Source organism: Electrophorus electricus, chromosome 8 (assembly GCF_041902795.1).
Source record: "Electrophorus electricus isolate QZ-2024a chromosome 8, ASM4190279v1, whole genome shotgun sequence".
Classification (NCBI taxonomy): Eukaryota; Metazoa; Chordata; class Actinopteri; order Gymnotiformes; family Gymnotidae; genus Electrophorus; species Electrophorus electricus.
Window position 1 is genome coordinate 28,598,483 of NC_137504.1, and position 14,437 is coordinate 28,612,919.

The 14,437-nt window shown below is 44.2% G+C and overlaps 1 protein-coding gene and 1 long non-coding RNA gene across 5 annotated transcripts in view; one reads left to right on the plus strand and one right to left on the minus strand.

Moving 5' to 3' along the window:
• specc1 (sperm antigen with calponin homology and coiled-coil domains 1) overlaps window positions 1-14,437 on the plus strand; it is a 70,950-nt gene that overhangs the window by 11,588 nt on the left and 44,925 nt on the right. For 3 of the 4 annotated variants that reach the window (XM_027004298.3, XM_081718841.1, XM_027004299.3), the window contains exons 2-3: window positions 6,047-6,260; window positions 7,074-7,209. In XM_027004298.3, coding sequence (XP_026860099.2) covers window positions 6,081-6,260; window positions 7,074-7,209 — 316 coding nt within the window. In that variant the 5' untranslated portion in view covers window positions 6,047-6,080. Of the gene's footprint in view, window positions 1-1,011; window positions 1,071-6,046; window positions 6,261-7,073; window positions 7,210-14,437 lie in introns of those variants that run through there. The other variant, XM_027004301.3, reaches the window with a different exon arrangement.
• Window positions 6,151-7,054, minus strand: LOC145658925 (uncharacterized). Its single transcript, XR_014124802.1, has 2 exons — window positions 6,800-7,054; window positions 6,151-6,336 (listed from the first exon to the last, which is right to left on the minus strand). It is a non-coding gene; the product is annotated as an uncharacterized LOC145658925 (long non-coding RNA).

Consider the following 14,437-nt stretch of genomic DNA (forward strand, 5'->3'; position numbering starts at 1 on the left):
CAGAGCAGGACACATTGAAACAAAGCACACTCATATAACCCAGTCCATCTTCCAAAAGCCACATATGGCTTCTCACAGATCACAAATGCGAGACAAGAATCACAAGTAAGTACACAAGTTCTTTAACGATGTTAAGCAAGGGAGCAGTCAGAGGGTAAATCAAATGACTGAGCAGGAGTTTGGAGAAGGTGGCAGAAAAGCCTTATATAAAGGGTTATTAATGGCTTGAATGGTGAATGAAATTGTGTGCACTAGTAACGGCACCTTTATATCTAGCAGCACCTAGCTATAATAGAGGAATTTTCCCTATGGCTAGTCTCTGTCTACTCTCTCTATCTGTGTGTCTCTGCCTCTTCGCTCACTGTCTTTTTGGTGGAACGTGCCGGCAGGCTTGTTGCTTCTGTGCAGCAGAGGCTCGTGGCTGCCGGAGTGTGCTGTCGAGCTGGCCTGATGCTGAGGTCTGCGCAGCTACAATGAGAGGAGGCAGCGTGCACATGTGTCTGTTTCAGCTTTGATTTTATGACTCTGTCGCTCTCCTGGTCAAGCGAAGACTTACTCTTTAGTTGGAATATAATGCCATTGTGCAGGTTTGGATATATATTTAAAAGGCTTCTTTGTGTCCGTGTGTCTGTGTGTGTCTGTGTGTGTCTGTGTGTGTGTGTGTGTGTGTGTGTGTGTGTTGGCCTTTTTCCGTTGCACAGTTAGTGGTCTGTTTATTAGGAGTTAGAACACCTCAACTTCCCTGGCTCTACTTTCACTTCCTTTAGTCATCTGTAGAAACAAGACAAGAACAAGTTATGACATTGTTTTACATCTTTAATGTTTGCTGATTTCTTTAGTTGCTTTGAAATTCGTAGGCCTGAAGAAGGCTTTATGAATGGAGCCGTCGATGCAACTCAACTGTGTGTTCATACTTTTTCTGTATTTTGTTGTGCAGAAGTCGTGACGGGCTTCCTCCCTCTCTTCCTTAAAAACACTAACAGGAAGCCGATAGCTAGTACTTCAGATGAGTCTCGCTCGCACCCTATTAGGAAGCAAAGGATTGATCTTGAATCTCATTTACATTTATGGTAGGCTTCTTGGACTTTCTGCTTTGAAAATGACACTAAATGTCTTATGCATCGTTATGTCTAATCCTGAGGCAGATCTTTATATATATATATATATTGGCCTGAGTTTGGTCTCTGCTCTCTGGGTGGATGGGGTTGCATGCTTTGACCTTTTTTCAGAGAAGGAAATGTCACATTGCACCTGGTTTGAATCAGATGTGGCTTGACAGATGAGCAGCTCTGACCGGAGGCCTTGCATCCATTGCCTTCTGCGCTCATCAGCAGCGATTGCAGATGCTCCTTACAGCATTATCATGCTGTTAATTTGGCTTCATGGCCTGCTCATATGTCACCTGGCAAGGGAACACCGTCCGGCCAATACAGGGCCTACACAAAAATGATATGACGTTTGGGTTATTGTTGCTGCTGCTACTGTCTGGGATCTGGGAGCTGGGAAATGTTTTGCACAGTAACTATGAATCATGTGATGTGTTTTTCCTACAAATATACATTTTGGCTTGATTATTTTAAAGGGACCTGCACTGTACAAATCTCGTTCTGTAGCCACGCAAAATGTGTCTAGTCTCCTTTAAGAAAGAATGCAATCCCATTTTAAGGTTGATGTCAGCTTGTGGTCATGCTACACCACAAATGAGAGAACCCCTTGTCAGTCTCAGCGCTCCCAGTGCTGTTAGTCCAGCCGTTAGATTGTACTTAGGTAGCAGCCTGAATGCTTTCGCTGGTTTATGGATGAACGTGCACAAATCTGGCAGATGGCAAATCTGTAAATAAATGTATGGTAATGTAGACGATACTGGCCGACGTGTTTCCATGGGAATTATGTTCCTGATTACGCAGCCCATCCCTAGTGTTGACTATAATGTTGAAATATGAAGGATTGTTTCCATTAAGGGTTTGCCATTCTAGGAAAATATGGTTTATAATGAAGTGTCAGCTGTTGTATCACTGTACCATTATAAACATTTAGCCCAGTGTTGTAAATGCTTAATTAAAGCACTGGTGGCATAATTCAGTGCGTTTGTTCATTGAGCCTCCTCCTGTAGATGTTGGCTAAAGATTTTCAAATTGTGAAATCATGTTATCCAAATGTAAAACGTAAAAAAGACTCACCAGTTAGGTAAAGTTGTTGAAACAGTTCCTTGTTGGAGCTGACATTAGAGATGGGTGCCATGGGGGTGGATGACATGGTACAGACAATTAGAAGTGCACGTGATGGTATAGACATGCTTTATATACTGTGCAGGCTTAAATGTGTATAGTTAGATAGGTGGAGTCAGTATTTTATTCAGAAACTATTAGGTAGAATAATAAAGTTGATGGACAAATACTAATATTTGTTTTAGTAGTAATGGAACACAAACTCTGGCCATGAAAACCTGCAACCAGGAAAGTAAATGTCATCAAAGTATAATTGCACATATTTCAAAGAAATCTTAATTTCCAGTGTATGTCCATTTTTTAGAAAAAAAAACTACCAGTGTGATTTGACTGTTGTGTAATTAACTAAAGAATAACACCACATTTTAAGGCATAGTAATTAGAGATCTAAAGTCTAGTTTTTTTTCCTTCATGTTTTTTCCAGCCATTTCTTAAACAAACTCTAAGAATGGTGACGCCCACAGAATGCCATGATGGCCAGACTCTTAATATAGCACAACCGGTCTTTGGAGGCTGCAATTTGTGCTTTTCCTGAGGCATTCGGTTTAACGATGATGTTACATCCATGGCCACTGTGACATCTGCCCTCTGTGTAAAGGGTAATTGCTGAATGAGTTGAGCATATTGCATTTTAAAATCCTTCATATTATCCCAAGAGGAAAGAATTTGAGCAGGTCTGCATTTAGCTATGTGCACAATAATTCCAAGATTCCAGAAGTTTCTTTAAATACTTTTTTGTTGTTGTTGTTGTTGTCATGCTAAGTCAGCTTGGCCTAGCAGTACTAGTGGCTTACATCACAGTTACTGTGATCCATTGAGTGCACTTTTGAATTTTCATGCCTTAAAATTGTAAATTACAAACTCCATCTTTTTTTTTTCCCCCACCCAGAAGTCTCTATGGCACCTGTACACATTTTCCTAAGTTCCAGCTGGTGAATCTAGTGAAGCGCTTATGCTGATGCTGCCTTTCCATGCCTTGACACACACTGTGCTGTTTTGTTCTTCCATTACCCGTTAGCAGGACACCCACTTGATGAAGTGTGAACTCACCGTCAGAGTGACCAGAGTTCACCATGCAGGTGCCAGGTTTGCCGGGCTGGAGAAGAGAGACTAGCACAGGTCTGCAACACTCGCTGCTCTCGCTAGAAACAGAACTGAGAAGAAGATGGACGTCCAAATGCAGCAAATGAGGATAAAAAAGATTGCTGTGCCCATCCTGTGGAAATACTGATGATTGTCTGCGTGGTAGCTTGCCTTAGAGCAGCTGTGGTCAGAAAACGAGGTGCAGGCCCATTCTTAGCCCTAGTGGACAAATGTGTCACTCTGTTTTATTTAGTGGCTCTCTTGTAGTTGTCGGAACTGGGTCAGTCTTGGTGACTGGCCTGGTTTCTCCAGATAATATAAAGGCGGTCTTTGACCGCACAGAGCAGGGTGCAGTCATATATAGAGAAATGTGTGCTGTAATCCGATGGGAGCCTGAAGTGGAGCCACGTGTCTCCTCAACAGTCACACTAACATGGTCGCTGTGATATAGGGAAGTCTGTGTGTGTGTGTGTGTGTCCTTTTAATTTGGTTTTTTTTTTTCTGAAAGAAAAATTTAATTTGTACATTTTGAGCATCTTTCCATGCATCCGTTGCCAAGAATCTTGACAGGAGCCTTTGCGCAAAATCTGTTCTGCATGTTAGAAGTGTTAAATGAGGGGTGAAGATTTGTGGTCATTTCAGCAGTTTTCTGTGTGCTGCTGTCAGTCATACTTTGTGGATTCTAAACACAGAGGATGCAGTGTGTGTGTCGCAGGCTGAGGAGTAATTGAGAGTGTCATTAAATAAGATCATGTTTGTGTTTGATTGATTCAGAGTGTGTGTGGTAAGCATATATCAGTGCGGATGAATGAGGACAAGGAACTTTCTATCAATGGAAAATATGCCCCATATACAATTAGTTTTTCTTAAAAAATGTTCTTCTAAATATACTGAAGTATACTGAGGTCTATAAGACCTCAGTGGAGGTGAGCTGTGCAGAAATCTTTTACCCCTTCCTTCTATTGCTGTATATAATTCTGCTTAATTACAGAGGCTTGTTAAGAACAGGTTCAGCACGAAACAGAGTCTGAGGGCCTGACCTGAGTCACAATATTTTTACCTTCACAGGCCTCCACAGAGGCATAGAGTGTTGCTGCACACCGCGTTTACCATCGGGGAAAACACCACCTGCAGCGTCCGCTGCTACAGCACCACGGAAATAAAGTTAGGAACGAAGTGAGGAGGTGACGGAGGTTCTGAATTACAGCAACCTCTGACCGGAGGCTCCCCCTAGTGCTGGTCCGTGGTAGTGCAGCGTGCCTCTCCCACACCCTCAGTCTGCAGGCGCGGGCCATTAACTGCATGTGAACCTTTGCGCTCCACCGTGACTGAGATGTATGTGAGCAGCCCACCAGGGCTGCCTGGAGGCCCAGGGCTATGGCAAGCTGCAGAGAGCGCTCAAGCGTGCCCTCTCCCTCCCTCTCTTTCTCTCTCCGCCCCTCCATCTCTCCCTCCCTCCCTCACTCTTTCTACCCCTCTTTCTCTCTCCCTCTCTCAGTCGACTCCTCTTGCGTCGCCTCCACTAAGTGCATTAATACGCCCCGCGTTCACATTGCATGTCTGAGTGTTTCTGGATTGCTGTTGTGAGGAGTTACAGCTAAAGTCACAGCTCGACTTATTACCACTAGACAATTCAGTGACTTGGATGACAGGTAGTGGATGACTTGTAATGGGAAGGTTGCTGGTTCAAGTCCCACCACTCCCAAGTTGCCACTGGTGGGCCCCTGAGCAAGACCCTTAACCCTCAGTTGCTCCAGTTGTACTCAGTCATATTTGTAAGTCGCTTTGGATAAAAGCGTCAGCTAAATGCCGTAAATGTAATAATGGAAATCTAGGACTGTCATGCGTTCCTCCCTATATTCTAAAAGTCAGTTGCACTTACATGACTTTGCTGTGGAACCAGACTTGTAAGAGTGCTCAGGTGTGAGTCTTTGCCAGTTGGAGTGAACCAGATGGTACTGATGTGAAAAGGGCACTCTTACTCTTCAATGCTTATACACCCTGATGGTAAGGGTGTAAGTCCTAGTGGTTGTGTGACACAACATGTGGTAACAGTGTTTTGCCAGAACAGCTGGTATTTCACCTTAAATGTTTTGAGACTACTTAGGGCTTGAGATTTCTTGACCAGGGTTCAGGTGTCACTGCTCCAAAGTAACACAGTCAAACCCTGTCATCTTTTACTGAGTCACTCATATTATGTTCACTAATATTATGCCTTTTCACTTCTTTCCGAGGATGAATCTAATCAATCAACTCAAAGTTTATTAGTCACATACATAGTTATGCACAGTTATGGCAGTGAAATGCCCTTGGTGACTGCTCCGCCCTTAACCGAGGGGAGATGCGGGAAAGTATATAGATGAGGGAAATGTAGTTGTAAAGGAAGAACAATAAAGTCTATTGTTTGTCTGGGGAGAAACTAGATACATGTGACTGTGGATAAATAAATATGTCCAGATAAATAAACGAATCTATAGGGAATGAATAAACACGAATATGATTATCTAGGTTACAGTGCTTATATTCAGACTATAATGTCAATGTCTTTTTCTCCCTCTGTCTTCCCTTATCACGCCTGCTCCCCAACTTCTGCTGTTAAGTCACCCAGATGGAATTGCATCGTCTGGCGAGGCAGTTCTGTGTTTCTGACATATCACTTTGGACACGTCTTCTTGTCCCGAGCTCAGGCTAACATGTTCATCTGTGTCTGCGGCTTCTGTCTCTGCTATCCGCAGCGTTGCTAAGGAGGCCGACTGATCGGACGCAGCCATGCTGAAAGGGGGCACCGCCAAGGCGGCACAGCCCAAGCTGGGAGCCCCGGAGCGGGTCCGCCTGCCTCCCTCCCTCTCCCACGCCTCCAACGCCACCTCCACCTCCATCAGCAGCTCCATGGGCATGAAGACCTCACGCTCCTCCAGCACCATTGCCTCGGACCTGCGCCTCAGCCGGGTGAGAGCCTCGGGCAGCCCTGCAGCCAGGGACCAGCGCCTCGATGAACTAGACGTGGCTGACTTATGACTGGATTCTGACATAAACAGGAAACAGTATACCCTGCTGAGAACAGAAAACCAGCACTTTGTCAATGAGAGGACCTAACTGGTCAGTTGGTGGACCAGCTCAGGGAGAAAGGACAGACCAAAAAAAACCCAAAATTAAATACTGGGAAAGGCAGCAGAGCGAAGGATGTTGTGGAGTGTACTGAGGCCAGTTCATCAGCGCATAGTGTGAGATTAGTCTCCTTCAGCTTTACAGGAAGACACATTACTCTCCTTCAGTGTCATGGATCTACAGTCTAGTCTGGCAAATGGCTGCAATTAGCCTGTCCTCGAGGACGTCTTCCAAAGCTCACCAAGCAGCAGTTATAACAGAGAGACCCCATATTTATGAGCAGAAATGGGTCACAGTTTGAACAAATACGGTGTGATCATAACACAAGTACATAGTTACACATTGCTTTTGTTAGAACTTACGTTAGGACAAAACCTCACCTGTGGAAGCTTGGCATCGCTACGGTGATATTGCTGTGTCATATGATGGTCGTATTAGATGTACCTGGGCTTCCTCAGAGCACTGCCAGTGCAGTCCTGTAACAGAAGCAGCTGTGCTGATACGGCAATGAGCAGCAATGCATGTCATCTGTAGGACGCTTTAGCTCAGACGGTTTGGTCTGGAGCCACTGCAGTCATGCTCTAGAGTCTGCTCAGTGCTGCTCTGGTGAAAAGTTATAAGGTGTGTGTGTGTGTGTTTTGCGTTTATGTATAGCTGAAGCGGGCGAGCAGCGATGACGCTCTGGCTAAGCCTGCTCTGGGAGCAGTAGCTGCCGCGTCTCGGATGAAGAAGACTGTGACTACCGGAGCCATCTCGGAGCTGGCAGACAACCGGCCGCGCGGCCTCGCAGGTACACTCAGAAACTCCCAGAGCGCCAAGTCAATGCACACAGTCGTACAGACCCACACGCAAACACACACATGCATGAGAGTTTAGAACAGATCAAGGCATCATGCACATTTACTATGGAGCTTCACTAAAGGCCACATGGATCCTTACCCAGAGGACTTCCTGCTTCCTGTCCTCTGTTGCGTTGACTTGCTCAGACATTTAGCTCTGTAAATCTCTCCAATCGTTTTTCTGTGAATAGTACTGTGAGTAGCAACCATGATTTTTTGCATTGTCGTCATGCCGGACTCTTTACCTAAAATATATCCTTCCCTTTCCCCAGTATGAATCAGAAGGTAGCAGCAAGTCTCAGTAGTCTCTTTTATCTCACAAACATTGCAGTGGGCAAACGTCAGCTGAGTTTCATTAATGTCACTCCACCCTTTGAAGCTGTGTGACCATACACTGTTTTTTCTGTTTACAGTTCCATGTATTTTTCTATGAACTCTTTATAAAACCTTTCCCATGACCTCTCAAATGCTAAAGAAGGGTTGGGGCAGAAGACAACTTCAGTTGTTCACCACTAGAGGGACTCGCCTCCTCATTCTTGTCGGTTAGAGCTCAGATTTTTGTGCCATTTCTGTATTTTGTCCTTCAAAGTCCTTTTCAGTGTGCTGTCCAACACGGGCGAGTGAGAAGGTCTGTTTGTGCTGATGAACTTTGTCTTTGAGCGATCTTTGTTGCCACAGTACAGTCTGTGTTGACATTGTTTCCAGTGTTAGCTCACAGGGACAAGCAGGGACAGCAACACTTTCATAACTTGCTTTGTTTACCCGAAAGGAGAGATTCTCCCGACACTTGCAGAGCCCACTGTAAATTCAGAAAGAAAGCGCACGCACATGTTTGTGGCTTGTATGAATCCCCACACTTCTGTGCGTGAGCTCTCCTGCTTGTGTGTGTTTGTTTCATAGCGCTCACGGTGCAGATTAGGGCCACTGCAGGGCGATGAAGAAGAAGGCTATGAAGGGTGCATTTTTCTCCGGGTAAAACTGCTGAGTGCTGAAATAACACTCATATTGGTGACTACTCCATCACTGTGACAGGCTATCATCTTCCTCCTCACACAGAATAAAGTCCCACATTCATCAAATTAGAAGCATGTAGCTCTCCTTTGCCCAATATTTCCGCGCAGCTAGCATGTCAGTTAGGTTGACTTGTGTGTCATGACAAGCCTGTATTTAAGCTTGTGTGTGTGTGTGTGTGCACTTGAAACTCTTTGGTATTATTAGTGACAGCATCTGTGTTTTGGTAAAATAAGAGGACCTATACCAGCTGATGTCAAGATGTTTGTTTTTACATCAGAAAGGATTGTATTTGTAAATGGAAGGACTGTGTGCAGAACATCTCTTATGAAAGCAGTTTTTAAAAAAAGCCAAGCCAGTTAGGTATTGAGTTTAGGAATTGAGTTTACATTATGTTCACATGTGCTGTGGCATTGTGTCTATTGTCATAGGTTCATCATCTCTATGTGTGTGCATGTGTGTGTTGCACCTTTGTGTGTAAATGCGTGGTCCATGTGCGTGTTTAGGTGCGGCAGTAAGAAAGCGGATGACGTGACAGTATTGTATGACCTCACATGGAGAAAGAATGAAAGAATGCAGTATACAGTATGCAGTTTGGCTGGGGGGGGGGGGGGGGGGGGGGTGATGGGTTGAATGCCAAAGCCTGGGTGCAACCGAGCATCACACCCAAATGAGCAGGCACACAATCTCACACTCCTTAGCAGTCATGGGCAACAGTTTGTTTTGTTTTTATGTCTGGTGATGATTTTGCTAACTGGCCTGTTTCCTTCAGCTCAGCTGAAGAATTTAAAGCCATTGCTCAGTATAATTAAATGACGAGTATCACAGGGTAGAAACCTAAAGAATACTGTGTCAGCATTTATATTCCATTTTTCCTTTGAACCCAGTTCAAATGAACAGTAATTACTGTTTGTTCTGCTGTTTAAACGCATTATTTGTCAAGGGCTTCTTGTTCTAGAAACACATGATTACTTTATAGTTTTGTATATTACATTATGACTTCATAGCATGTCATTCATTTGTTTTTTGCTCAATTTGTGTTATTGGTCAAGTGTGTACTCAGCTTATTTAACACCTGCAGACAATATATGGAAGGTTTGTGCAAATTGTGAACAAAACAACTTGTTTGTGGGTCGTGCCGTGTAGATTAGGCTGACTGATTTCGAGCCAGTAAAAGCTATGGCTGTCCTCAGCTTTGAGATCAAGCCAGTCTCCTACAGCCTGGTCATTTTTCTGCCACAAGTGATTTTCAGGCTTTCGCCTTGCGGAAGCAGATGAATTCTCCAGTAAACCGTATGCAGTTTTCTTCCTAAGAACTCATAGGCCATGCTCGTTTATGAATCTCATAAAATAAATAAGCCTTCTCTACCACATAAATAAAGCGTCTCAGTTTAGACATCCAGAAGTTTACCCTGTGATTGCAAAGATGGTAAACCCTCGGCTGGTCGCTGTATTAGAGCAAAGGAAAATGTATTTCTTTCTTTGAGATGGACGCGCACTATGTTGTTAGAGTGGTCGGGTGCCACATTCCTGTTTTGCTGCCTCTTTTCATTGTATTCAGATATATTGGATACAGAATGTGGTACAAAAACACAGTGAATGGTAAGATGTGTAATGCTATAATTAAACATTGTGATGGATGGTCCTTGCTAACAGAACTGAAACTGAAAGAGTATTTTGAAACCTTTGCGGTCGAATGCTTAGGCTCTTAAAGGTACACCAACAGAAGATGAATTGCCGTTCTCTCTGTTCTCTTCAAAAATAGTGTCTTCCTTTGACCATAGTTCCCAAGCCAGGAAAAGCGGCACATCTTGCACTGGAGGCCCGTTCTGTATTTTTGAAGCACGCTAGTGCATGCCGGCTCCAGGACAGGTCTGACAGCCCAGACTCTGGGCTGGGGGCCCGTACCATCCCTTTTAACACATGACTTCAGCATATGGCCTCCAACCATGCGTGAAGAACAGACAGTCCTGCACGGGCTCCTGTTTCTCACAGCGGCATGCACATCAGGAGGGAGGACCAACTCGCTTCCTTTCACCAGCGCTCGAGAATATCACATCTCACTCTACAAACTTAAATGGAGGGATAATGCTTAAGCAACAGATGCCGCAGTTTTGGGACTGTAAGACTTTAAATGTTAATATGTTAATGTGGTATTTAATAATTTAAAATTATTTAATATTAATTTAATATTGGTATTTAATAATAATTAAATGTTAATATGTTAATGTGGTATTTTGGGAAGAATGTGACATGCTTGATATCATAGTGGAATAACACAGCGTATTCCCGCCCTGAAATGCCAGCCCTTCTGTGGAGAGAACTGCTCCTAAACTGGGAAAGCTGATGGAGAAAGTCAAATAGTAATTTAGTTGTTCACTTAGAAAAACAGGTTCATCAAATGATGACGTGGTGTCGCAAGAAACCTGACGTGTAGCTCAACAATTGCCACGTTGCCATATTCCCATGTTAAAAGACACTCATGTGAGCACCATGCATAGAATGTTTCAGCACCGTAGTGTCACATTTAGCACAGGTAATTTCATGTGCTCTCACTAAGCCTGACAGAGTTAACAATGCCTTGTTGAACTAGCTGAGTTAGAGCACTCCTGACAGAGTGCCATCCAGAATGCTTCTCATTTACTGACTGAGCTTATTATTGGTAGGAAATTTGTTGACTGTTTAGTATCCACAGCTATCGCTGCGGATTGGGTATGCATTTCCTTGTCTAATAAAATAGATCTGTTACTCAGATTGCAATATTTGGATCGTCTAGGATGTAAGTGGGTAATAGCACAAATCTTACCATTTGGTATACACATTAAGAATGTATATTCTGAAAATGTTGATATCGTTGCTGATATTAAAGAGCAAAAATTTCAAATAACCTGCAATATCAGACAATATGATCAATATCATTAATATGAATATTTAAATACTGCTTTCTATAAAAATAACCAGTTGATAAACCAGTTGACTTGTAAAGAACTTCTTATAACTGAGGTCAGTGTGAAGGTGAAGCAGCCTCTGACCAGACAGAACACATGGCTTCCAGATCTGTCCTGACGGGACGGATGGCTTCCAGATCTGTCCAGACAGGACGCATGGTATCCAGATCTGTCCAAACAGGACGCATGGTTTCCAGATCTTCATGTGATGGTCACAAAGCAAACCATTATCACCTCTCAGCATGTAACAGTGTGGATCGTTGGTTGTTTATTTGGATCACAGTTGCATTACAGTGTTAATGGATTTTTCCCTTTTTAAAGAGGCACTGTAGGTGATTTAATAGTGGGAATTATTCCACCAAAAGGTGGAAAGGAGTTTTATCAGAGGATACTCAAACGGGAATGTAAAAGTGTTGCTTCGGGTGGGATTCCATAGACACCCAGCATTAGTGTTGTGGCCCAATACGCTATAATGAGGTGTGTTTCTTGTTTGTTTGTTTTGCTTTCCACACAAAAAATGGCTAGATAAATGTTGTAATAGCATGAAACCCAAACCTGGCCAGTACCAATGAGCTCAGTCTGTGGAGCAACAGGGGAGCTGCTTTCTTCAGATGCCCTGCATAAATGCTAATAAAAATATAACCCACATCACCGCAAAATGGAAGCCTACCTAAAGCTGAAATCCCATAATGCTGATCACTGAACTCAGCCTACGGGTTAAACCCAGTGCTGTCCGAGTGAGTTAGTCAGGGGCTTCATCAATATTTAATGTAGATTTTTTTGTTCTCTGAGGGGCTTTAATGGTAAGCATGAGAAGCAGAGAAGTGCCGTGTGCGTGGTGTGTGTGGTGGCCCCTCTGTATCCTCACTGCTGCGGAGCCAAGGTTCAGCCATTCCAGAAAGGTGTTGCCCTCTATACAGCTCCATACTGCCTGTCAAGAAACCAAGTCTATTAGCTTAATGCTGCTGCGCGGTTTTCTGATTAAATTGCCTTGACCTTTGGATGTGGGTCTCAACAGAATTAACAGAATTGTGCTTGAAAGCCTGGACTTGACTTTTGCGTCGTGTGTTTAGTGTAACTTTACCCTCAGTCAGACTCTTAGAATTGATGTTCCCGCTCAACCTCATTTTCAGGGTATGAATGCTAAGGTGTGATGGTGTAGTATTAGGTTAAGGTTCGTTTAATGGCCAATAACATTGTCTTTTTGCTGTTGCACACATGCTGTTCCTCATTCCAACTAAATCAGACCACAATGAATCAAACCCATACACCACTGCTTGTGTGACTGGGTTTTGTCTGTTAGCACTGCCAGCTCACGGGATGATTTTGTGCTTGTTGTCGTTGTTTAACATGTCTTCACAAACCTCTTGGCATCTGAAGGGCTTGTCTGGCCCCCAGCAGCCCCAGAGGAGCCAGGCTCGTTACCATGGCGCTCACGCCAGGGGCGGCAGCAGCCAGCCAGTGATACGGCACCGCTGCGGCTGAGGGGTGCCGGTCAGGGCATGCTCGCTGGGCCGCTGCGTGGTGGTTGGCTTAATGAGGCTGATGCCTACCTGCCAGCGTTTTAAAGGGAGCTGCTGCTTCGTTAGCTGATAGACAGGTGTAGACGGCACACTTGGCAAATGTCTGTGAGATACTTTATAATGCCTCCTCTTGGCAAAGTTCCATTTGTTGGACTGGTTTTTCAAACCTGACAAAGCCAGTGTTTGAAATGGGGAGGATCAAAAGTTTTAGATGGACCTCTTTTTTTCTGAATATAGTCAGGAGGAACCAGTTAAAGGTTTTCGGAATGACTTGTGGATATATCACAATATTTCATTTGGTAATTGTTATTGCAATTTTGGCTTTAGCAAAACTAATATTGGAAAGGGTTGCAATATGCGACTAATTTCTCGAACAGCGTGTTCTATATTTAATTTAATATTTTATTATATTTTTTATATTTATGTGCACATCCTGGCCAGTGTCAGATCTTCCACATCTGTGGGTGTTTTGACCAATTTTAGCATTCACATGATTGAACAAAATAGCACGTTTCCTTGCACTAGACACATACATCTGGCCTAGGTCTTCTTTAACAGTGATGCCTCAAGGGTTCAATGCTGCGTTTGATGTTTGCACATCAAAGTACATACCAGCATATTAGTTATATAGTATGTTGCCCATATTATTCAGTACTTATAGTGCATATGCGGTCAGACATTTTACCGGATGAAGAAGCATCCTGTAAGAACATGGAGATCCTAGAGGACCTGGACATCCTGGACATTCTGTAGGACCTGGACATCCTGGACATGCTGGAGGACCTGGACATCCTGGAAATCCTGGAGGACCTGGAAATCCTGGACATTCTGAAGGACCTGGACATTCTGTAGGACCTGGACATCCTGGAGGACCTGGACATCCTGGAGGACCTGGAAATCCTGGACATTCTGAAGGACCTGGACATTCTGTAGGACCTGGACATCCTGCAGGACCTGGACATCCTGGACATCCTGGAGGACCTGGCGTTTTCTCCATTGCCTTTTACTGGATGAATAAATCAAACTCCAGCCAGGCTGTTCTATAGTGTACAACAGAATGCTTGTTGTCGTTTGTTTTCTACAAGCTGGAACATGGTAACGAAAACACGCCCGCATGCCACTCGACAACAAATGCACAGTCATACACGCAAACGAACAGCAGCGTTAACCATGTGCACGATTCCTAATTTAGCAGACTACCTTAACGGCCCTTTGGTGCACTCCCACCAGCTGTCATTTTGAAGGAAAAGGATTAGCCAAACAATGGCTTATCTCTGATCTCAGCCAAGATAGCAGGGCATTCTGTGGTTCATGAGACTGATTAATAGGGTGGACATGTAAAAGGCAACGATCCCCCTCGTGCACGCAGAAACCAGCCCTGGTCCGTTTATGAGTGTCGGGAGCAATTTAAAATGGCATGTGCTTTCTGGGGCCATGACTCCAGGCGTTGAGAGAGATCGCAAGAGACAGAGGGATATAGAGTCACACCGTGGGCGAAGAAGGGGGAAAGAAATGGAAAAAAAAAGACAGAGAAGGACGCAACCAGAACAGAGGCAAGAGTGCGTCCCTGTTTCACTACGAAGCCGGCACACTCGCACGCCATCACCTGGATTAAACGAAGTGTGTTTGCACTGTGCCACGAGTGACAGCAGGATGGGGAGCAGGCAGATATACGTCCCTGAGGAAGAGGCTTCTCA